At 52.1% G+C, this 23,392-nt stretch overlaps 5 protein-coding genes and 1 non-coding gene across 6 annotated transcripts; 1 reads left to right on the top strand and 5 right to left on the bottom strand.

Moving 5' to 3' along the window:
• Positions 1 to 1,675: 1,675 nt before the first annotated feature.
• QC761_0074970 lies at positions 1,676 to 1,760 on the bottom strand. The gene has a single exon. It is a non-coding gene; the product is annotated as a tRNA-Arg (tRNA).
• A 360-nt stretch (positions 1,761 to 2,120) lies between these two features.
• QC761_501060 (uncharacterized protein) lies at positions 2,121 to 3,689 on the bottom strand (the record flags this gene model as incomplete). The annotated part of the gene is made up of 5 exons (XM_062879354.1): positions 2,121 to 2,451; positions 2,511 to 2,595; positions 2,651 to 3,083; positions 3,133 to 3,419; positions 3,498 to 3,689. The coding sequence occupies 5 exons, from the start codon at positions 3,687 to 3,689 to the stop codon at positions 2,291 to 2,293; spliced, it is 1,158 nt and encodes a 385-aa protein (XP_062730502.1). The 3' UTR covers positions 2,121 to 2,290.
• A 1,610-nt stretch (positions 3,690 to 5,299) lies between these two features.
• QC761_501070 (NRPS protein) lies at positions 5,300 to 15,325 on the bottom strand (the record flags this gene model as incomplete). Its single annotated transcript, XM_062879355.1, has 3 exons — positions 10,921 to 15,325; positions 9,715 to 10,862; positions 5,300 to 9,662 (listed from the first exon to the last, which is right to left on the bottom strand). Exons 1-3 carry the CDS (start codon positions 13,873 to 13,875, stop codon positions 5,300 to 5,302), a joined length of 8,466 nt encoding a protein of 2,821 aa, XP_062730501.1. The 5' UTR covers positions 13,876 to 15,325.
• A 635-nt stretch (positions 15,326 to 15,960) lies between these two features.
• Positions 15,961 to 18,362, bottom strand: QC761_501080 (uncharacterized protein). The gene is made up of 2 exons (XM_062879356.1): positions 17,867 to 18,362; positions 15,961 to 17,805 (listed from the first exon to the last, which is right to left on the bottom strand). Exons 1-2 carry the CDS (start codon positions 18,312 to 18,314, stop codon positions 16,091 to 16,093), a joined length of 2,163 nt encoding a protein of 720 aa, XP_062730500.1. The 5' UTR covers positions 18,315 to 18,362; the 3' UTR covers positions 15,961 to 16,090.
• An 80-nt stretch (positions 18,363 to 18,442) lies between these two features.
• On the bottom strand, positions 18,443 to 20,734 carry QC761_501090 (uncharacterized protein; the record flags this gene model as incomplete). Its single annotated transcript, XM_062879357.1, has 3 exons — positions 18,443 to 19,424; positions 19,481 to 19,980; positions 20,061 to 20,734. The coding sequence occupies 3 exons, from the start codon at positions 20,732 to 20,734 to the stop codon at positions 18,766 to 18,768; spliced, it is 1,833 nt and encodes a 610-aa protein (XP_062730499.1). The 3' UTR covers positions 18,443 to 18,765.
• Positions 20,634 to 22,828, top strand: QC761_501100 (uncharacterized protein). The gene is made up of 2 exons (XM_062879358.1): positions 20,634 to 21,929; positions 21,990 to 22,828. The coding sequence occupies exons 1-2, from the start codon at positions 21,772 to 21,774 to the stop codon at positions 22,249 to 22,251; spliced, it is 420 nt and encodes a 139-aa protein (XP_062730498.1). The 5' UTR covers positions 20,634 to 21,771; the 3' UTR covers positions 22,252 to 22,828.
• The last annotated feature ends 564 nt before the right edge of the window (positions 22,829 to 23,392 follow it).

The raw sequence follows: 23,392 nt of genomic DNA, 5'->3' as shown, positions 1-23,392 counted from the left end.
TTTGCTGGGCGAGGAAAACTGAGCTTGCCTGTCGCACATAGGTAAGTACAATTGTTGTAGATCGTGGGGTTGTGTTTTCACTGAAACAAAAATATCAAAAAATATGGATCGGTGAGTCAATCATTTTTTTTTCTTTTGTCAAATTATACTAATACTACTATTATCAACATTATGTTGTTCCGCTCTTTTGATTACTTGTGACTTCTTGTATCTTGTCCCGAAACCAGTTGATTGTCAAAGTGTAGGTAACCCTCTATACAAAGCAGGATTATGGATCCCTAAATTTCTGGCGCACGCAAGTTCCATACCTAATTACAAAACCAACGAGGTCCCGTATCCTTAGACAAACTGGCCATGCCATTCATCTCAACTATTGTTCATAGAACAACCCCCCTTCAAGATGGTCCACTGATAGTGGACCTGCACCTCCCGCAGATTGAAAATACAAGAGAATGGTCCAGCATGCTTAAAAGTGAGGATGACTGACGGGGCTCTCGTGGTTTGATCTTGGCCCGGGCTGCAGATGGACATCGACAACCTGGAATCTGTCAAAATTAAAGAGATGGCACTTACATTGATACCGAATCTGCGAGAGAAATCCATGGTGATGCATCCAAGGACTTGCTCCATAATATGCAAAACAGTAAAAAAGACACAAGATATATACCAAACTAACTTCTCTTTTCTTTGGTAAAGACAGGGCTTTGAAACGCTTAAAAATTGCCCTGCTCAAGGGAGGCAGGATATCTCTGTCTAATACCAATATCGTTAAAGTAAGTATTCATCGCCGGGGTAGTAGGGATTTTATCTACATAGGAGGTCACGGCGGCAGGGACCGATATTTTCATTCAGTAGGGTTATACTAGGGATAATATCTGGCTTGTCTGTATCGTATCTAAACCATAATCTCTCAATCATTCGTGCGGCCGACCAGAACTAAAGCGCAGCACCAATCATTGGTCCTAAATCCGGGTTAGCTGTAGGTATTGACATCGTGAATAAATCGCCTTGCGCTTTGGGTCTTACCTTTGTGGCAACAAAGCAGGTATCGTCCTAAGCATAATCTAACTCTTCCCATATGTCACAACGGCTCTTCCTCTTTCGGCAGGACTCACAAGTACCAATCTGCCGGACCATAGTCATGCGCTTCTTGGATTGCTCATTGTACTTTTACTTCTGGTTGCCGGAAACTCGGAATACTGTTTGACCCGGTCCGCGGGCCAATCGCTCCACGTTGGAAGATGACACCGCTGCTTGCCTGTGCTGCCAGCGGCGTGCCTGGACAACTTGGACTTGAAGATCGACTGGCATATTATATTTGCCTTTCAGTGATGTCGGGGTGGGTGACAATGTGGTGGACTGCTGAGCTTTTAGTATCTAGAGTCTTAGCTTTTGCTGTCTATTGTCCGAGCATTTCTTGTAACATGGGACTGTGAGTTCTCGATAGTTTCATCTGTCCAACAAAACCTATCTTCTCCGAGCCCTATTGGGTGCAAGGCGGCTGATACGATGTGGCGGTTCTGGTGTATTTTATAATATGAGCGGTGAGCTATATTGTGATGATCTTAAGATAAATCGAGACCATGGCCGGTGAGATCTATGGAAATGCGATTACACGACTGACTGAGCAGCAGTTTTATAGACACTCGCCCTCATTGGATTCCCATCGATAAGCGGCCAGTTGGCGCAATGGTAGCGTGTGGCTCTCCTACTAAGGGATTGCAAAGCCGAGGTTGTGGGTTCGAGTCCCATGCTGGTCGAATATTTTTAGCACCTTCCCCTTTGCGACAAATTTAGAATCCACAAATCTCCTTTCTACCGGAGTTTACAGAAGTCCAGAAAAAGAATCCCCGTGTCCTCCGAACACATCACATTAGGTAACTTAAAATGGTTCTTCTCGGCTGCCATCCACCCAACCCTCAATTTCTGCAGCTACCACTGTCATACCCCTCGCGCTTATCATCGTCATATTGGAGACGTGTGTTTCAAGATTGGGTTGCTCATTCATCCAGGCTGGGTTGGATGTTGCCAAAGTGTGGAGAAAACAATAGCCCCTTTTGTGGATCCCACACCTGTGTTGTCATAGAGACACATTTCATTGCACAAAAGTTCCACGGCCCTTTAGGGTAACAAGATAGTTCCTGAAGTATCAAAGAGGTCTTACATGTCAGTCTTATTTCCAATTTACGCTATGAACAAGAAATGAAAGTCAGATATATGTCATAGTATCCACCACCACCACCACTTTTTCTCACTTATCCATCATCCATCGCAAACTCTTGATCTCTGCTCAGTCCTTCTTCTTCTCTGGCTTCTGGGCGTACACAATCCTGATCGGAAACAAGGGATGGCAGTTCTTGTTTCTCATCTGCTTACGGAAGTGAGCCAGGAAAGCGTGGATCTCCACCACGGACCAGCCCATGACTTCTCCAAAAATGTAGAGCACCATGCCTGTTATCTTGTTAGTTTCTGGTCTTCGTTTCATCAGGCATGGTGGGTAGCAAACGAACCTTCCAAGTCCTGCTCAATAGCCAAATGGCTATACTGCCCAATCTCCTTCAGCTTCGGGTCCTTCGGGAATCCCGTCATCGGCACCTATTGCCATCAAGGTCAGCCTACATCCGCCCTACACCTCTTAAACAGAACTCACCTTGATATCCTTCACAGTTATGTTAACAAACCCAGCCTTCTCAATGCCTCTCCTCTGCACGTCCTCCTCGATAGGGAAGAACGTCCTCCCAAACTTCTTCTTGGCCTCCTTGAACACTTTGGTCCACGTCCCCATCGGCGAGTCCTCCGTGACCGTCCCATCTTCCGAGTACAGATTTGCATCCGCCTCAAAACTCTCAATCCACCCCCCCGGCTTCGTCGCCGCATAAGCCTGCTCAAAAATCGCATCCCAGTCCGGAATCGAGCCAAACAAATACCTCATGTGCACAAAGTCAAAGGAATTCTCCCTGAACGTCCACGGCAGCGTCGCGTCCTCAATCTCGAATCTCACATTGGGGGGCACCCACGAGGGTTGCACAGGGGAGATGTCCGTCCCCGTCACCTCCAGGTTGGGGTGCAGGTCCGCAAAGTCACTGCCATCATCAGCATCGGAGAAAGAAAAAGGGGGAGAGAAAAACAAACATGGCCCACAAGCCCCCTCCAGTGCCCACGTCCAAAACCTTGCTAATCTTCCCCGCGTCAATCGGCGCCAGATACAACCTCCCCTCCAGCACAAGCGTCAGGCAGTGGTGGATGATATCCTGGCTCTGCAGCTGCTTGTCATCGTTCGGGCCCCAGTACTCGGCGTTGGTCTTGTCGCTGTGGAACGTCCGGCCGTTGATGTTGCGGTATTCAAATATACTCGAGGACAGACTCGCGGTGGAACTCAGAATGCTGTCAAGGACCGAGTCGCTGTCGTCTTCAACGGGCTATTCCTCCCCCCCAAAAAACCTCATTAGTCGCGCGCGCTTTGAAACAAGTAGGGTGTTTACAAGGGGGAGAGATACGTGCTGAGTCCAGTGCTCCCCATTCAGCGGATCAAGCGCATCATCCAAATTCCTCGGCGAACCCGCCCCAGATTTGGGTGAGCTCTTCCCCGACAATTTCCCCTCCGGCGCCGGGGATGGGGAAGCAGCTGGTGGTGATGGCGCCGATGTTGCGGTGGTGGTAACAGGTGGAGCGTCGTCGGTGGAGGCCATGGTGGAAAAACGGTCGCGGGAGCCGGTTTCTGTCGATCAATCAATCCCCCACTTTCACTCAGCTCAAAAGCAAAAAGTCCGTGACAAGTGAAGTCGTTTGTCTTGGCCCTGTGGTCTAGACGTTGAGAAACAAAGAATACGCGGGCGCGCAATGTGGAGCACCCAACAAGTGTGCTGTTCGTGGGAAAAGTTGGGGCGAAAAGGAATTGGGACAAAAGTCAAGAACGCGGGGGGGACGGGGAACAAGAAGTACCGCAGCTGGGGAAAATTGGCCCGGGAGGGTTCCGTCCGTCGGGGGTTTTCTTGGATGGTTGAACCAACAGCACCACACCACCCACCCGGTGTCCAGGGGTTTGACAGCAAACTATTTCATTGCTGTCCTGCAGGGAGAGAGGGGAAAAAGACGCATGGGCGAGGGCAGGTTCTGGAAGGGGGTTAGCGCGGCCCAAGCTGCTGGGAATGGAAAGGGTGTTGTGTCGTGCCGTGCTACCCCATGATCTTCTTTGTTCGTTCCCGGCTGACGATCCATTCAATTGGGAATGCTTATGAATCGGGAATCTTCAATGATGAAAAACGAGAGAGGAAAACATCAATGGCTTGACAATCGTTACTCGTCTTCTATCCACGCAGCCCAGCTAGCCCAGTCCCCGCCAAACCCCGAAATCCTTTACACCCGGCGAGCTGCGGACTTCTTTCTCTGGTGGTGCACTGACAAACCGCTGAAGAAATCACAGTCGCATCCCTCTGCAGCATCCCCCAGGGCTCCGAACCCGATTGGTGGCCCCCGGAGAACTATCTGCAGTAGGAATGGCGCCACTATGCAACGACAGCAAGGTAAGGTAAACCACCACGTTGCGTTCATCCACCGATTTCCACTTCGAACCGAAATCCTTCATGTAAAAGAGCAAAGTTTTACCCACACATTCTCCCGAACCCGAATTCGGGTTCCTCCTCCAGGAAACCCCGTCTTTCATCATTGAAGTGCATATCCGATACTAATTAGCTGACTCCGACCAGCCCCCAAAGCAGAAAACACCACCCCCTCTTCTCTCCTAAAAGAACACACCAACACCAAAGAGAGAGCAAGAATCCGGACAGTTGGCTGCATCACCCCCACACCGACAGACCGCACCGAATCGCCCCGTCCATCCCCCCCGTCTGCCTTCCTCTTTGAACCCTATTGCGGAAGGTCATGCAGTGCTACATAAGACCTTGCTAGAGCCCCCAGAAAACATCGACAGCAACAAATATCACATCACCGGCCTGGAAAACATTGCCATGATGTGTCCCTCGGTCGTAACCGGGGTTCCATACACGGCGGCTTTGTCCATATGCCCGAAATATCAAAACATTGTCCAGTTCGCGGAGGACTAGGACTATGAGAATAAAAATATTACATAAAACAGACAAATTGGTGTAAGATATGCAATGTATAAACCAATACAAATATTGACAATAGAGGCAGTGACTCAAACAACAACAACAACAACAACACATAGAAGAACAGTCCATGATCAAGGTACCCAGGGTATCCCAATTCCATCCAATGCACCGGCCATCCCAAATCCCTTTCACCCGCACCAACAAAAGAAACACAGCATGACTTTTCTCTACCCAACAACAGGTGACATCCCCGTCTTCCCCCACAATTTACTCCTTTCTTTTGCTTCCCTCACGCCCGCTGTTGATTCAGCCTGCCCACTTGGTGTCGTAGAAAAATACCTGGTGCTCCCCGTCTTGGGCGTCGCAGTAGGCGGCGCTGCAAGCGGGCTGGCCACATCCTCGGCTTCATCAGCAATAATCTCCTCTGTGATCATAGGTGTATTGGCTCCAGTGCGGATTTGGTTATTTGTGGCAACAATGGTGTCCTCCTCCCTGTCGTGCTCGTCAATCCTAGCCATCAGCCCCAGCCCTTCACCGCTGTGGTGGCTGCTGGCTGAACTTCCCGTCGTCATGCTGTCGGCTGAACTGCCTGGGAGCAGTGGACTCGCTTTCCTCCATGCGGCTGGCTTGAGCGTGTTGTCGCTGGCAGCTTCTGATTCTTCGGCGATGGACTCAAATAGCGGCAGGCTTGGCAGCTGGGGCGCAGAATTTGGTACACCAGCCGCGCTGCTGGCGCCATTGCGCATGGTAGGTGTGCTTGCCATGCTTGGAGACAGACTCCCGACGAGCTTGGGCGCAAGCGGTGACATGTCCGCTACCATGGCAGATGCCAATCCGATGGCAACTGGGGTTGTTGGCGTCACCGGTGGGGGAGAGGTTGCCGTCTGTGGTCTGGCAATGGGCGGCGAGTTAGTACGGCCCACGGTGCTCGCCAGACGGCGGATGCGTGATCCAAGGGAGCTCGAGCTCGCTGGGGCGGCCAAGTTGTTCATGCTTGGCTTTCGCTTCTGGTGCAAACCCGAGAGTTTGGGGCTATCGGTGCCCACCCGGGCGGTCTCCCTTGACTTCTCCTTCCTTGCTGCATCTTTATTTCCTAGCGGCTTCACCTTGGACGCGATGAGTTCAAACTGCTTGAGCATGGTGGCGTTCTCAATAATCTCTTCCATCGTGACCTTGAGATTGGCATCGGCGCCTGGGATGTTGGCTTTGGGAAGCTCCCGGTTCAACTGCTGCATCATTTGCGACGCCGGGATCAGACTGCCCCAGAGATCGTAAAATGAGGCATTGTGCACCTGGTCCTCCGGCACTCCGAGCGCAAGAGGATTCAAAATCGTCGACCATGTATTGGAAACCGCCGTCCTAATGAGCATGATCTGTTCTTGGCTGAGGGAGTTGATTAGATTCAAGCTGTCGGCTTCCGAGCTCTGGCTAGAAGCTGACTCGCTCGGTGTCAGGGGAATTCGCCTCATCATATTGCGGTACTGATACCCCTGTGGGATCAGCTCTTGCGTGAGGTTGGCATTGGTGAGCATGGTGATGTTGGTTGCCAGCATGCGGAGAGCGTGGTCGGCAAACGCTTCCGGGATCCGCTCAGAGCAGTACGAAATGGATATTTCAACTCGGCCAGGGGGTCGAACCACGGATCTCACAAAGAGATCTGGAATGTCCTGGGCTCTGGACTCGTTGATGGTGAATTTGCATGACGCTGCACCAAGATGAAATGACTTGGGCTCATTGGGCAGGATGGCGGTATCCTCATACTGATGTCGAACAACCGTACTGAAACGTGTCCAGTAGGGCCATGGTGTGCACTTTTCGATCAGAAAAAGAGTTCCGAGGTTCTCAAATGGCACGCCGGCACCGTGCTGGGCTTGGACGTATTGAAGCAAACTCATGGGCGTTAATGAGGCGTCGGGAAACTGAATACGGATGGGGATCGTATTGACGGTGGGGCCCATCACACCAGCAACAGATACATTCCCAGGTAGCCGCACATGTCGCCCATCGATCAGTTCTCCAAAAACGACATCGGACGTTGCTGAAAGCTTGGCAAGCGTCATACCCCAAGCTGCCTTGAGGATTGTCTCGAATGAGATACCGAGACTTGAAAGGGGTCCCAGAGACAGCATGGGGTTTCGAATTGTCTTGACGTGGGTAGACATCTGGTAGGGCTGAGAATGGGCAACAACCTGTGTCATCACAGCGCCCTCTAGTAACGCTCGCCAGTACTCCTCCGCACCTGGGCCTTGGGCCATGGAGAGCTGGGCAGTCCGCAGGAAATCGCAATAACTTGGCCTTTTGGGTGCCGGTTGAGATCCATCGTAAAGTCGCTTGAGGTCCTTGACCAACAAGGCCACGGACAAGTCATCATATTGAGCCTTGGTGAGCCTCAGAATTAGAACCGACTGCTTGCTCCCGTCCAAAAACATGAATTTTGTCATTGGTGTTTCAAACTTGGTGCCAGAGGACTGGTCCTTTTTGACAACCTTCTCCAACATGGTGGCAAGCCTCCAGGTTGGGCAGTAATGACGACGGAACTCGATGTCGGGATTCTTGAGAACAGCCTGGTACACTCGACGATTATATGGGACAAATACAGTGCGTAGAATTGGATGAATGCTGATCAAGGTTTTGCAGGCTGTTTCCAACTTCTTGGAGTCCACCGCGCCGATGAAGTTGAACGTCAAGTAATTGATGTTGGATCGTCCACGGAGCATACCCGTCTCAATGTACCTGATCTGAACAGACGAGGCTTCGGCTGCATCGGCAATCGAGCTTGGGTCCACTCCAATCTTGGGCGCAATAACCTTCTCAATGAAGACTTCCTTGATAGCGTTCGATGATTGGGCAGTTGGTGAAGGGTTGGGAACCGGGGTTTGGCTGGGGGTTGGTGGTGGCGCAGGCGAATTTGATGCTGTGGGAACCGGTGGTGGCGGAGAGGTGGGTGCTTGCGGAACGGGTAGGCTCTGAGGACTTGCAGTCTCCGCAACGGTCCTGCTGAGTTCAGCCAAGGTGGCATTTTGAAGTACTTTGGCGATCGGAAGTGAAATACCCTCGCGGCGGCAAGCGGCTACTAGTTGCCCAGCCATGATCACATCGCCTCCAAGTCCAAAGAAGGTATCCAAAGCCGTGATCTTGGAATCTTCCATGCCCAAAACACTTGCCCACAACAATCTCATTTTCTCCTCACTTTCTGTCGGTGGCAGTGGCTTCAGCATGGCCAGTCTCGCTTCGGTAGAGAAGGCGCAAATGCTGAACAGTTCTTCTTTGGTCATCCCAGTAATCATCTTCTGTAGACGTCGTCGGTTGACCTTGAGAGACGGCGTGACCGGGAGATGCTTGACGGGTATGAAGACCGAGGGCAGCATGCATGGGGGCGGTCGGTTCTCCAGTCCAGCCTGAACCAGCTGCTTCACCGTAGCTAACTGATCCTGGGTGGCAGGGCTCAGCGAGCTAAGGCTTTCATCCACCTCAATGCGATCACCAAACTCCACAAATGCAGCTAAAATGGTGTCGGATTTCGGTCCTCGGAATGCCACAATATCCACGATAACGTCCATGCCACGACCCAGGCAACGTCGAAGATACTGCTCGATCTCCGTAACGTTGATCGTTTTGCCGTCAAGGTCAATATCCTCCCTCTGACTAGAGATAAACTCCATAAGACCACCCTCGGTGTATCTGGCGCGGTGACCAGTCTTGAAGTAGCGGGCCTTGCCTCCGGTAGTTCCGAGGGGCGACATCGGGCTCACAGTGGATTCCCTGTTTGGGTAGGAGAAGCCCAGCGTTGGTCCCTCCACAACAAGCTCTCCAACAGCGCCAACCGGAACACGCTTCTTGTGGTCTTCTGGGTTAACAATGAGGAGGTTTCCGCTGAAAGGACGCCCGATGCTGCGCAGATGATGTGTTCCCATGGCTTCGAGGAAGGCTATCCCGAGAGGACAACAGTCCTGTGGCCCATAGGCCAACACGACGTTGACCTTCCCATGCCAAATGTTGTACGTGTCATCGTCGAGGCTTCGTGTCCGGAAACAAACAACTTTGAGAGAAGGCAGAAGGGTCGGATCCAGTTTCCTTGACAGCAGAGGCGTCATGTAACTCCAGTTGACCTGCATGCGGTTGACGGCCGCACCAAAATCCTGTAGCTTCTCAGCAGCCGATGGTATGCAAACACAAGCGCCATAGACCAGCGTTGTGAAAATCTCGGTAATACAAATGTCGACATTGAATGACGATAGCTGCATAACGCGACTGAGTGGTGTGATTCGAGCAGCAGGGCCTTGGCCAACCAAAGCGGTAGCCAGGGCAGAGTGGCTGAAGGTGACACCCCGGGCCTCGCTGGTTGATGTAGGAACGAAAAGGACACAGGCAGCGTCTGTCGGGGCGGCCATCGAGGTCAGCGATCCTAGGTTATCTGGAATTGCCCCCATGAGCTCAGGGGTAACGACAACTACTTGATCAAAAAGGTTGCTGAGAACAGGGGCCGCAAGTTCAGACGAAACAGCAACCCTCGAGTTGGTGAGCCGTTCAAAAATCGGCTGGATGATACCAAGCTCGAGCGAATCCACGGGAACGAATGCAGCACCGGCCCTAAGAGCGTTAGCAAGATGCAAGTCAGTGGATCAGGATGCAAGAAACTCACTTGAGGACGGCCAGCATAGCGACAGGAGCAAGCTTGCATTTGTCCATCACCACAGGAACCACGGAATGAGGCCCAACCCCTGCATCCACCAAGTGATGAGCGAGCTTGGCCGCCTCTTCCTCCAGTTGCAGATATGTGTATGAGCCATCCCAGGAACATATGGCCTGCGATGAGGGCTGCATCTCCGCCTGCCTCGAGATCAACTCATGCACAACCGTGTCAGTAAGTGTCTCGGTTAACTGGGGAGATTCGGCATCCCAAGCCAGGATTTGGGCGAGGTCTCTGTCGGTGAAGAGGTCAACGAGGCCGATTGAGCTGTTGGGTGTTGCCAAAATAGCCCGGATGGCCTTGCCAAAGGTGCTGGCAACGTTGATCGACTGCTCTGGTGACATGATTCGTTGACCAATATCGACAAACAGCTTTCCGCCAGTGAATCGTGTATTTACGACGACATCTGTGTCGAATGTCTGCTGCAGTGTTATTGGTTTCAACTCGAAGCTCGTTCTTGTCGTAAACTTGCTGTTCAACCCAGCTGGTTCTTCTGTGAAAGTTAAACAAGAGTTATATAAACGCTCACCACCCTTGGCGCCCATGGCATGTTGCAACTCAGCCATGGTGAAATTCTGATGAGGCAGGGTCGCCTGGAGCTCCTCCTCAACCTTTTGAAGGGCGTGAATCACCGGGCCATATGTTAAAAGTTCGAAGGTGCAGGCAACTGTGTTCGCAAAGGACCCCACTGCGTGTCTCATTCCAACATTTGCCTCGTCACGCCCAGCTGTTTGGAAGCCAAAGCAAACTTGATTGGAGCCTGTAAAGCACCGTAGGAGCAGTCCCCAAGCGAGACGAAGTACTGCAGCGGCAGAAATCTTGTGAGTCCGAGTAAAGTTGGCCAACTCGTACGAAGTGATGTCAAGCTCCAGACCAGCGTTAACAAACTTCTGCTCTTCAGGAAGAACAGTGAGCCGCGGAAACATGCAGGGGGTGACCCCAGTCAGTTTCTCACGCCAGTATTGGAGACTGCTTTCTTGCCGGACATTTTTGAGGAAAAAAAGGTAATCGGGATATTGAAACTGCTCTGGTTCCATGATGGCCCTCTCGGTGGCGTACACTCGTCGCAAGTCATGAAGGAGAAGGTGAATGCTGATGGACTGTTGACCGGGTCAGTATCAGGCCATGGCCGGCACTTGAATGGGTGCCCAAACTCACATCACAGAGAGCAGTGCTGATATCCAGCTTCACCAAAGTCCTTGTAGGCGCCTTGCAGACTGTCAGCCTGTGGAGAGGCTTGCTATCTGAAGGTCGGAGGTTAGGGAGGTTGCTGAGCTCGTACACTGGATCTTCAGCGGGCGCTGTGTCAATGAACAACATTTCAGGAGACGCTCGGCGCAGTATCACCTTGTCCCAGAGGCCTGTTTCGCTGACGCTCTCGGTAAACACGGTCCTCAGTGCCGCATGTCTCATGGTGACTTGTTGCCAGGCTGTGCATATCCTCGAAATATCGATGGGGTCACCATTAGGGGACGCAAACTCGTAAATTGCATGAACATAGCACGTATCGGGTCTCAAGGCCTGGCTGATCAGGATGCTCTGCTGGACAGCGGTGACTGGGTAAATGGTCTCGACATCGCGGACGCTGGGAAGGTTGAGTGTCAAGAGCCGTTCCTTGTTAAAGGTTTGCAAGCCCTCATATGTAACATCTAGATGCGGCACGTCGGTCAAGGTCAGTTCCTGCGGGTGGTACCTGAGTCGTCCAATAGCCTCCAGCAACAGATGCTCGTAGTTGTGTATCCACTGTGATATCCGAGTCTGGTCTGTGGAATGTTTGCTGTAGAGAAATTTCACCCTCGCCATCCCTTGATCGACCACAGCGTCAACCTCAAATATTGCAATGCGGCCCACGTCGGCTCCAATATCGGAGGTTCTTGAGCCCAGTGACCGGCCGGGAATCGGAAGTTGCTCTAGGACGCCATCATCCCTTTCCAGATGCTGCATAGAACCGGCGTAACGAAATATGATCTCAAATGGCCAGTCGTTAGCGACAATATCGGCCTTGTTGTAGTGGTAGAAGCGCGACCCAAAGTACTGTATCCCTCGTCCTGGAATATTTCTTCTTGTATCTTTCAGGTGGCGAAGAACCGTGATGAAGTCGTCCCCGCTCTCGACCTTTTGGCCAATGGGGCAAAGGGAACTGACCCACCCCACTGTCTCGGAGATATCGACATCAGGGTTTAGGGGGTCTCTCCCGTGCTCTTGGTTCCAAATGGCTGGCACAGATCGGTCGTGGAAGGTCTGGGCGAAAGACAGCATGAGGGCGGCAAGGTAAATGTCAACGGAATCTGTCTGGAATACTTGGTTGCATGACGTTTGGAGTATCGAGGTAAGTTCGTGGCTAAGCGAGAAGCCGACCTCGACAGCATCGCCATATGTGTTGGCGGCATCTTGGAGGCCCCAATAGGCATAATCGCCGGGTTGGACCCGGAAGGGGAGCAGCTCCCTTGGGTCCGGGCCACTGGCGTCAGCTTTCTGCATGTCAACCCACTTGTGGAATGGCATTGACCTTTGTGACAGCAGACTACCGTTCACGAGGAGCTCGTCCAAATCATGGATAATGGTGCGCCAGGATGGAACATCGACCGCAAGGTGGTGGGCGGCCAAATAGATCCACTGCTGCTCATCCTGGGTTGTGAAGCAGTCAACTGCAAACACCGGCCCTGTCTCGACGTTGATGGATATTTGCGTCTTGGAGATAATTTCCTCGGCTTCCTTCTCGGACCGGATGGTGTTTTGGGATATCGTGTATGAGCCCGGCACCTCGGGCAGCGCCCTTTGCACCCACCCATGCAATCCCCGGCCGAAGCGCGCGCGGAGCATGGGATGGTGCCCAACGATTGCCTCGACGGCGGCGGAGATATCGACAAAGCTGAAGTGTTTCTTGAACCGCAAGAGGAAGCTCTGGTTGTAGCGGTAGCTCCCTTCAATGCCAACTCTCCGCTTGAGATCACCACCCATCGAGGTCTGGAAGTACAAGTGCTGCATTGGTGATAGATCAAAGACGTCCGATGTCTCCTCGTCCCACTTGTGAGCCAGCCCGCCCCGGGTTGCTGCAATGGCTGCCAACTCGGACAGTGTTGTTGATCCGAGGGCTTCGGAAGCGTGAATATATATGGACTCATGTTTGCATCGAGCAGCGAGTTCCATAGCTGTCATCTCATCCCCGCCCAATTGCGAGAAGGAGAAATTGACGCCAATCTGACTCTGTGGGACATCCAGTATTTTGCTGACCAGCCTCTGCAGTGTCTTTTCCATGCCCGATTCTGGAGCTTGCAATGTTTCTTGAAGCTCCAAGCTGAGAGCCTGGTGGTGGACATCCTCATTGATGTTCTGGGCCCATGTTCGCAACCGTCTCTCGTCCACGTCGCCAGAGTCTGTCATGGGCATTCCGTCCAACACAATCCACAAGTCTGGCACGGCGTCGGGCTCCAGAGTCGACTCGGCTGCTTGCCGTAAGTTGGCAACCTGGGTACCGGCAAAGAGGGCGTGTGACTGTGGAATGAGGTCGATCGGCGAGGAATCTGTCTTCTCTTTCTGCATGGAAGCGAGGGTGAGAAGAGCCACCAGCTTGCCCTCCAACAACCCAGCTTTTGGCCTTACCGTGGCCATCCTCCCAATCTCTGGTTGTATCCCAAGCGCTTGTTCGAATTCCGTTCTATGCTTCCCCACTGTCACCGAACTGGCCTGGCTCGCCTGGCTTGGCTTGCGCGAATGAGCCCCGCCTTCATCTGGCGCCATAATATTGTTGTGGCTGTCGTCATCAGGAAGGGCAAAAAATGGGGCATCGTCGAGTTCATTGTCGATGTTTCGCGCTGGCGTGGTGCATGGCGTTATGCATGTCTGTAACTCGGCGAGGGTCGAACATCGAAGAATGTCGTCCACAGCAATATCCATTCCAACGTCCAGGCAAGCCTGTCTTAGCTCAGAGGCGCTCTGTTCGTCACCTCCCAACTCTCTGAAGGAGGCCTGGATCCGCAGTGTTGTCGTGTCGATTCCCAAGACCTGAGCAACTACGCTGAGCAAACGCGCTTCGAGGGGTTCGTCTTCGAGCATTAACCAGGAAGTTGAGGCATCGATGCGCGGAGGGGCAAACCTCTGGGAGGAGGCCATGCTGACAAGCAGCGCCTGGGACGGTATAAACACGGATAGAGAAAGCGGCAAATGGGTATCTCAAACAAAGGAGAAGAGTTGGAGGGTCGTCAGGCGCTGGGCCGCATGGGGCACAGCAGGAGGTTGGCTTGACGCTCTCGAAGTGGTTTGGTTGCACATCAGCAACACCTTTTTCGGGTATCGGGATGGCAGCCTGGGGTCGGAGAGAGCTGCGGGAAGGCGGGGGAGGAGCGAAAAGACCGGCAAGCAGCAAGCAAGCAAGCAAGCAAGCAGGCAGGCAAGCACAAGGCGAGAGAGGGAGACGTGAGTGTGGTCAAGATGTATCGGCGACGTTGGCCGCAGAGTCGCATGTGTGAAATGATTTTTGCTGCTGAAAGCTTGCGTACGTGTGGGCTGTGGTCTGGAGAGCACCACACAACCGCGCCGCTTGTTGCAACCTTGGCACAGCGACGATGGATGCCGCAGGGAACGAAACTGAGCACCACGGTGGGCGTGCCAGGGAGCCTTGCGACCTTCCCCGTCATCAGGACAAGCAGCCCAATCACGACGGGGGCATGCTGAGCTCAGCCTCTGGGCTGCATGAGCCCCTTTGGGCGATCGCCAGATCCGGGCTGGAAGCCGGCACACCCAAGAGAGTGCATGCACGGAGCTAGATGGCTGCATTGCCATTGAGATAACGGGGGCGGTGATGTTGAAGGTGTCTGAAGAGAATCATAGAACCACTGTCTCGCGGCTGGGTCTGGAGAGGACCGACACACAAGAGATAGGTATCACGACGGCCTTGGTGCTCAATTTTGCTGAGCCGCCCCCAAACAGCAACATCCTGCGACGGACCTTCGCAAGCTGGTTCGAATAAAACACCGGAATCGCCTGCTCAGAGTGCTGAAGGGGTGCATTCTGTGTAAGCCGATCTGGCTTGTGTAGGACCTCAGCGATTTTGGCAATCAGTTGCATCGCGGGGAAGATTGACGCATCTCAATCGTGGTGGTCTTCATTTCTCGAGTGTTGGCGCAACGGCAAATCCAACGCCCTAGAGAGGTTGGTCAATTAGCGCACGCTGACCTGCCAAGAAGGGGTGCATTTAGCGCCCGCGGCTGGCGGCAGTTCGAGGCCTCGAGATGGTGTTTCCATGGTGGTGGTGCCATCCCAACAGCCATTGCCATCAAAATCTTGGTTTTATGTATGCGGTAAGCTTCCCGTGCCAGTGTACGAGCCCAGCCAGTTGTCCTTGGTGGGGAGGGTTTATCGAACCAGCTCTTTATCGGATGGCATCTGGCCACCCAGAGCATCGTTTAGGGCTGAAGCATCGGGACACGGACCGACTCGTGATGCAGGCTGACGGTGGTACAAATAGCATTTCTCGTTGATGTTTCTCTGCCGTTCGTATCTTTGTGGGCAAAAGGTCGGCACCAGGTTGAAAGAGGAAGCTGGAAATGGATTTCTTGTGACATGGTGTAGGCAGCAAAGAATCGAGGAAAAAAGAGGGGTTCTGCGGCACGCAAGATCAAACCCCACCAAGCCTGAATCGGCTTACTCCACATATTCCAACCACACAGCACGGACCAGTTTTTTTTTGGAGATGTTCTTAAATCTCCTCATCACAAGAATATTTTCCGGTGTTCATCATGTTGGTTCTTCTCATGGACTGTAGGCTCCTGGCGAGACCCAACCAACACCACACCAAATTAGACTCCACACTAGCACAATGCTTTTCAGCGTCAGTCTTGCATTCTGCAAAGCATCCCTCCCTGTCTTCTGCAGCCGCAGCCTTAGGTGAGATCTTGGATTGCCAATTTAAGCTTTCCATTGTCCGCATCAGCAAGCTCAACAGCTCAAGCTTATCGCCCAAGATTTCTACTTCCTTAACCCGTTACTACCTCTCATCCTCGGCTCCATCCTTGTTTGTAAACTGGAATGCACATCTGTGGTGGTAATGTTACACCCTCGCACAACTGAGGCGCGCGAGGGAGCGTCTGCGCCGTGAACTGACATTGCTCCCCGGTCAAACAACACCAAACAAGCGCGGTATTTCGATAAGGGGTGATTACTCCCTGGACCTTTCCAGATGAATGTAAACAGCGAGGGCAGAAATCAAGGCCTTGCCGCAAGCTTATTCGATTTAATGGTCCTAGCAGTTGTCTGCAACAACTTCACCGTACTTACTGATAACTAACATATTTTAAACCGGAGCAACGAACAGCCTGAGAAATACAGTTTAAATAAGCCTGATATCGAAAACGGACTTCTCAGCCTGTAGTCCCTGAGCCGCCGTAGTCTGCGCCTGAAAAACGCCAACTCGTCTGTATGTGGGCATATCCATCAGACTGCTGTTCTTCTCTGCCACCACCAGCAGGCCAAGTGGATACTCCGGCTGCGAGAATATCAAATCGTCTGTGTCAGGATCTACACCCACTGGAGCCGAGCCAAAGGCTAGAACTAATGCCTGAATATCTGTAAGACAGTCCAGTTTGGCAACATCTGGCTCCTTGTAACTGCCATTGTTCCTCAATCCCGATGACGTGAAGCCATCTATTGCGCCTCGAGCCCATGCCTCCACAACCCCCTCTTGAAACAAATCAACCCTATAGGGATCATTATCAGCCAGAACGCTAACGTCTGTTGGGCGCAGCGAAACCGGACGCAACGACCCAGTCAGGTCGACGTAACCACCTTTCACCCTGCCGAATAGATCTGAACCCAAGGGCGCCACATAAATGTGGCGAATCTTGCACTCCGTTACCAGTGGAAGGGAATGAGACTTTGACCATCCAACCTCACCTTTCCACGAAGCCCAGCTCCAAGACGGCGCACAGAATTTGGCTGGTTTGACCGCGTCGTGGCGGGTGGACCAGAGCAGTGCCCTCACAAAGTCACCTCTCCATAGTCCTGCAAAGTATTGGTCATCAAGTCCAACATTGAAACTCCGAGCCAGACCGGATATTGCCGGCAGTTTATCTTCCTCGACCGTGAGATTCCGGAGGGAGTACTCCGCAACCATGGCCCGCCACAATTTGTAGAGGTTCTTCTTGTCTCTTCCTTCTGTCGTCCTGCTGCTGTTGTCGTCTGATGGACTAGCCAAGGCAGAAGAACCAAGTCTTTCCTGCCAGCGATGAACATTTCTGTAGACTGTTGTGCTATGCTCCAAACACCGTTGTGTCTGACACCGAAAGAACGATGTCGTGTCCCGAAAGTACACCACCCTGCTCGACAGGACATCTTCCTGCAGCGTCCAGCCACGCGTCGCCCACGAGCAGCCAGACATATGGCTGGGGTTGTTTGCGTCCCAGGCACTGTACTCTTGATGCCAAGAGAGTAGATATGATCCAGACACGGTTCCCGATCGTGACTGAAAGGGGACAACAGCAAGTGGGCCAACTCCAGGTCGAGACAAGAACCCAGAATGACATGAATCTCCAGCTGCGGCAACGACAGTCAGATAAGCGTGGCGGTACACCCGAAACATTGATGCCGCTTCGGTCTCCCAGTCCTTACGGTTGTCCTGGATGATGCAGAGAGCATCTATCCAGATATACTGTATGCCTAGGCGACGGGCCAAGAGGACCAAGTCCCGATGGGTGCCTGGCAATATATGCTCTGGGATTGTTTCAAGCCGTTGAGGCAGCGTTGCGATGGTGGTGGTTAGCTGTGGTCGGGTCTGAGATGGGGGACCCCAGCAATAGCTTAGGGCAATGTACCGCGTCGTCAAAGGAAGGCTGGCCCCGGAGACCTGAATCAAACGGGGGGTTATATCATCATGTGTTCCTATGTATATGAGCCTCGTGGGAAGCCAGCTGGAGTCCACGTTTTGGCAACTTGGATGCTCGTCGTTGCAGGTTCTCAGCCAGGTTTCAAGAGTCTGTATACTACCCCGGCTGAGTACGTCGGTTGATGGTACTTTCAGAGTAATTCCCAGACTTTCAGAGACAGCCGCTGCAACGTATGTAAGCCCTCGATTCGGTAACGGCCAACTTGGACATCAAGAGCGACGTACTGGAGCCGGGATGTTGATATACCCTCACGCGCACCCGCCAGTCTTGCGGCCATCCCTTAGACCCAAAGGTTAAACAAAGTGAGTGAAGCCCATCCTCTTCTTCGGCCTCATTATTTCCAGCGAGATCATTCGTGACAACCATCAAGTCTGAGCGCATCGTATATGCCGGGGTGTCCAGTTTAACTGTAACAACCCGAGGGCACCCTGCTGTCTCTGTAACGGCGGCATATTGCTTAGGGAGTCGTTCCTGGAGCAGATGGCAAAGGAATGCGCAAAAGCTGCAACCGTTCTTTGCCGACAAGCTGAAGTGAGGTAGGTCCGGGAGCGTGTCACCTCTCTTCCAGCAAGTCATGGGGTCCAATGCTCCAATTGCGTCGCCCGCTACATCATCGAAAGTGATCCCGACACATTCTGGGCAGAGGGTTTTTGCGGTCATATTTCGATCCATGTTTGGCTTCAAGAGGTAGAGAGTGCCTTGTGGATAAATGGTGCTCTGCGTCTTGGAGTGCGGGGTAACGTTGGCTCATGGCATGCAAAAGGTGGCACAGCACAAACACGAAATCTGGAAAGGTAAGCATCCAGGTAAGGACTGCTTCAGGGCTATCCAACGTCTATTGATCTATAGATTGGGCCTTAACCCCCTGGTCTGTAGTTAGACACCCACCTGACACTCAAGATGTCAACCGGAACATTCTAAGAGGTTGCTTGGCGAATCAGTTGACAAAAGTGGCCTGGGCGCCGGCGTGCTATTCATGGATGAATAACCCGAGTCACGCTCGATGGAAGGTTTTGCAGACGAATGCACGCTCTGCTGATGATGCGGTGAATCGACCTGGCTATAGGGCGAAACACGGGGATATGAAGTCGCGGACGGAGGGGTCACCCAGTTCATCACCCTTTCACGAGTCTCCAGCACCTTGTTCCTTCTCGAAAGCCTCACCTTCAGTCGGTGATATAGACCGCTCAATCGTTGCTTTCCATTTCTTTTTCGAGCTCCCTGACAGGGCTTCTGTCATAGGGTGCAAAGATGGTAGGGTGGGTGTAGACTGCTCCCCACGAGTTGTCACGTGGCTGTCTAATAGTTTTCTGAAATGATAGACTTCGTTCTGTTTTTTGGCGAATTGCCTGGATTGCTCCGCGAGGGCGCTCAAAGGCAGTGGAACTCTAAGAACGGGCTGCAGAACTGACAAGGCGCTGTCTGAGGAGTCCGTAATCTCTCGTATCGTGCAAGCTGGCTGTTGCTTTTCTTGGGTGAGGCCATGCAAGCCGACTTTGTGGCGGGTCTCTGCTATATCATGGTCTTGGCCAAGCTCATAGTCGCCCATGGGCATAGCGGAATCCCCTGTGATCTTTGGGGTTTCGGTCCAAGACAGTTCCAAATCGGCCTTTGTTGGGAGAGCGACTTCATCCACATCAAGCTGTGCTCGAATATCAGACAATGTGCTCTCTAAAGGGACTAGATGAGCCTCGCCAAGCGCATCCACAGATATGACGTGACCGTATACTTCGTGTGTGGTCTCGCTCACCACCCATGATCCCGAATCTCCAGGACGGAGCTCTACATAGATATTAGCTATGTGTCAGCATGGAAAGGGCGATGGTTGACCATCATACCTGAGTCGGAGCGCAGGACGAGATCTAGAGTCTGCAAAAAGGTCCTTCCTGGGAACATCATGATAGATGACCCATTAGACACTAGAGATCCCTTTTGGAGACCGTGGCTGGTCATAACAACCACGTCTATCTTCTGCTGTGGTTGCAACGGCACTCTGGAGGCTAACAGATTGATTCCAAAAAGGCTTGGCGGGTGGCTATCGGGGGCGAGGTTGGGAAGAACGGCAGTGTTCAACTTGATCAGAGCCCAGTCATGGTTGGCTGAAGTTGTTGAGGAAAGGCGAAGGGAATCATGGGCGACTTTACCAATCGAGGTCATCGCATTTAACTTCGGAGAGTGGCTCGGTTGTGGGTATGCGTCGCTCTCGTTTAGCTCAGATATCGAATCTGTGTCTGTAAACTCCTCCGAGTCGAAATCATCGTCATCCCACCGGCCAAGGTCATTGCCCTCTTCCACTGGATGACTTGCTGTGAGCCCAAACACTTCAATGATTTCTCCTCTGGTGACAGTTAGTAAGCCGCCAAATCTTGCAATCGTTTCTGCTGCATCGACCACCACACGGATGCTCATACCACAAACGTAACTCTCCCGTCAAGATGGGCAGAGACGTCAAGCGTGTCCTCTGTTGACAGGCGTATTACACCCTTGTCTAAGATATAGACTTCGAAATCGGGCTTCAGATCTTGTTGGATGTGTTCCTGAGCAAAAAAGTGTCTCACCCTCTTTGCAACGCGTTTCTCACACTGTATAACGATGAAAAGCTTGGCTGACTCCTCGTCAGAGCCCATGTACTTCAACTTCATTGAAATATCACCCGGGTGCGGTTTCTTATTCCCCTTGGATATCGCTTTCCAGAGCGAGTTGTTGTATTGATATCTGAAGTCGAAGAAACGATCCCGTTGGTCGTCGGAAATTGGCTTGTCGAAGACCTGAGGAACAGAGACAGGGACCGATGTCCGATCCAGGAAATTGTGTTTGTTTTCTTGGGGAGTGGAAGCAGTTGACCCGTAGCCTGAATCGGCTCCGCTCGCGACTACAGAGAATGCATCCGCATCTTGCGGACTGGGAGACTTTTCGTTCTCCGCGCTGATTTGCGCAGCGGAAACATCGCCCTTTAGATTCAGAGAAGGAAGCTTCTCTTTCAGCTGGGCAGCATCCGGTTCAGCACGAGGAGGGTTGACTCGCATTGGTAGAAGTGCAGTATTGTCGGAACTGTGGTTCTGAATCTTGATCGCGCGAAGTAGAGACGTCATGCTAACAGGTAGTTAAAGGTAGAATTCCAGTGGTCGTCGATGGGAAGGGGAGGGAGACAAAGATGTCAGAAGAGGATGCCTTCCGCAGTCATCCAAAATTCGCTTGACGTACCTACGGGATGATCCATCCAGACACAATTGCACGCAGAACGAGGCCTATATCCCCGCACTTGCTGGTCAGTACCCAATGCTGGCTGCCCAAAGGCTGAGCAACTGCGCCGTCGCCCGCGATGCGTGAAGGCTTGAGCCAAGATCTGCGGTTGGACTGCGTTGCCTAGATGCACAAGCATTTCCCGAGTCAGGCATCGGCAGCTATTATACCCTCACCGAAACCCGAAGCCAGTCATGGAGTGTGTTACAATACTTCAATCACCTACCTACAGACTTGTGATCGAGGCTTGATTTCCTTCACCAAGATCGATTTTCTTGGATCTACGAACCGCCATGTCTGCACTACCACTGAATTCTGTCGAAGATTCACTCTTCCCAAGGCTGGGAAAAGTCCTTTGGGGCTGGGAATTTTGCAATGATGTTGAGTCTGAGAAAGAGTGCAATTCAAGGAGCTGTCCTCATCGACGAATCGGCTAACTTCAACGCTTTTTCAGTTTTACAAAGCACTGATCTTGAACTATGTCGACAGCTGATCTCCCGAAAACAGGCTATTCAAGACACACCAGGATCTTCACCATGCGATTCTCTAATTAAAGGCAAACCCGGATCTCACCCGAGCAGAGCTTTGTGACTTCATCGCCAATCAAGGGGCCCACAGAGAACGAAGGCGAAGTAATCTGCTCAATGCCAGCAGTCTTGTGGTCAATGTCCTCGCCATGATAGATTGCTCAGCGCTCTATCAGTCACCGGACCGTCTAGAGACGGGGACATATAGGCTCCATTGGAAGGCTGACGTTCCATTTAGCAAATATATACAGGACCTATTTCCCACCACGAGCCATCCAATTCTCAGCTTCAACGAGAGCCTTTCTTCCATCGAGATGAAGTCAGAACTTCATGCCGTCAAACTCCAAAAATGACTACGAATGCGGTTTCGGGATACCCACGATATTCAGGACAACTTGAAATTAGATCGAAACCAGAATACACTCGAAATTTATCACCATACCGCGTTCCTCAAAGAACAGCTTCGGCTGACAAAAAGTGATGGAGACTTTTCCCTTCCATCTAACTCTATCAGAGTGTAAGTATCTGAGTTTCCCTCCGAAACAAAAGAGAAACCAGCTGTCTAACAACACAACAGTGGAGCTTTCCCGCGTCATCTGGTTCTCGAGATTCTAGACTCCCTCCAAACCATCATCTTTCCGTTGAGCGAGCCAAAGTCAAAAAGGCTTCTCCGGTCTTTTATAGAACAATACTCTCTTGATCCTGATATCCAGCACCTGGAGGTCAGCGCCATACGCAAAACAGGCTGGCCGAGCGGCACAATGAGCTGCAGACTCCCAGGCCACGGGGCTGGCTGGGCAGGCGACTGGAACGGAAGAGCGGGGCGAGGTACATGCTGATGGCTACCCTCTGCGGTGTTACTTTTGCTGTGCTGCTTGGTATGGCGTCGTTGGCGGTCACCTGTTACCAGACATGGATTGCGTACCAGGCTTGGCAGCATCCTTTTTCTCCCTCGGGTCCTTGATGAGGGTACAGGTCATGGGGACAGGGTATCTATCTACCTAGGTACTAACTTGCTGTGTAGTCCAGGTCTTCCCGGCTGTTGAAGGGAGCTTCTTCGTGATGGAAAAACAGACATGATGAGGCACATAAAAGACGTCCTGGGTGAAATGAATCCGAGGTCAGACTGGTAGTGTGGAAAAAAGAAAGTGGCTGGGGGCACTTGAGATTGGGAGGGAACACGGCAGATCCACCTAGGTGGTGACTTGGTGGCCAAGCCTTGCGTGCAAATTTTGTATACCTGCCTCTCGAAAATAGAATAGAAGGAGTTAGAACTGGTGATCATAAATTTGAGCAGTTAGGCTGCTGCGAAAGCAGTGACGATCAATAAGTGACTGCGCAGCAGCCTAAAAGGACTTGCCTGCCGGGCGAGGAAGCTGAAGTCCGAGGAGCCGTGCCTCTTTGTACCAACTTTTGTTCCTGTCTGGGTGCCACGAATCTGACCAAGAATGAAGGTCCGGCTTCCATGCATTAGTTTACGCGATGGTCTGCATATAGGTATTCATTTCGATTTGAGTACAACAGCCAATCGACGATGACTTGGCTGATCCAAGAAAGTCAGAAAACCTACTGACGATGTTCAGGGGCAAGTGGGTGATGGAAGAACATATTTGAGTCTCTATATCCGTAAGAAGATTACCAGTACTCACTGATGTCACCAGGTCCCGTGCGGCCATTGCCTATGATATCACAGGAGGAGTGGGTTTCATATAGGCCAGGTCATTTGGGTAGCTGGGGTCCCAGGAGATGCCTTTCGGAGCTATGCTGACACCACTCATGGTCAGGCTGACGATCGTCGTCAGGTTATCCATCGAGATTCTCCTCGAGATACGTCGTGTCATGGTTTGGTTCACTGGAGCTGAGGTGCTCTCTGTAGTCTGGAAGAAAACGGCTTCGAGGCAAGGTCGGAAAAGCAATAACATGTAGTACCACTGCGCCGGACTCAGCCCCTGCCAAGGTGGCACGAAGGAACATCAACAA

The sequence above is a fragment of the Podospora bellae-mahoneyi genome, chromosome 5 (genome assembly GCF_035222275.1).
Source record: "Podospora bellae-mahoneyi strain CBS 112042 chromosome 5, whole genome shotgun sequence".
Classification (NCBI taxonomy): Eukaryota; Fungi; Ascomycota; class Sordariomycetes; order Sordariales; family Podosporaceae; genus Podospora; species Podospora bellae-mahoneyi.
The sequence above is the reverse complement of the archived record's forward strand: the minus strand, read 5'-3'. Positions and strand labels throughout refer to the sequence as shown.

Bases quoted from the DNA above. Each gene is read 5' to 3' on its own strand.
- QC761_501080 (XM_062879356.1), bottom strand. From the start codon at position 18,314: ATGGATCGAAATATGACCGCAAAAACCCTCTGCCCAGAATGTGTCGGG. The intron at 17,806-17,866 runs GTACGTCGCTCT...CATACGTTGCAG, and splicing joins ATATCAACATCCCGGCTCCA to CGGCTGTCTCTGAAAGTCTG.
- QC761_501100 (XM_062879358.1), top strand. From the start codon at position 21,772: ATGCGGTTTCGGGATACCCACGATATTCAGGACAACTTGAAATTAGAT. The intron at 21,930-21,989 runs GTAAGTATCTGA...ACAACACAACAG, and splicing joins CCATCTAACTCTATCAGAGT to TGGAGCTTTCCCGCGTCATC.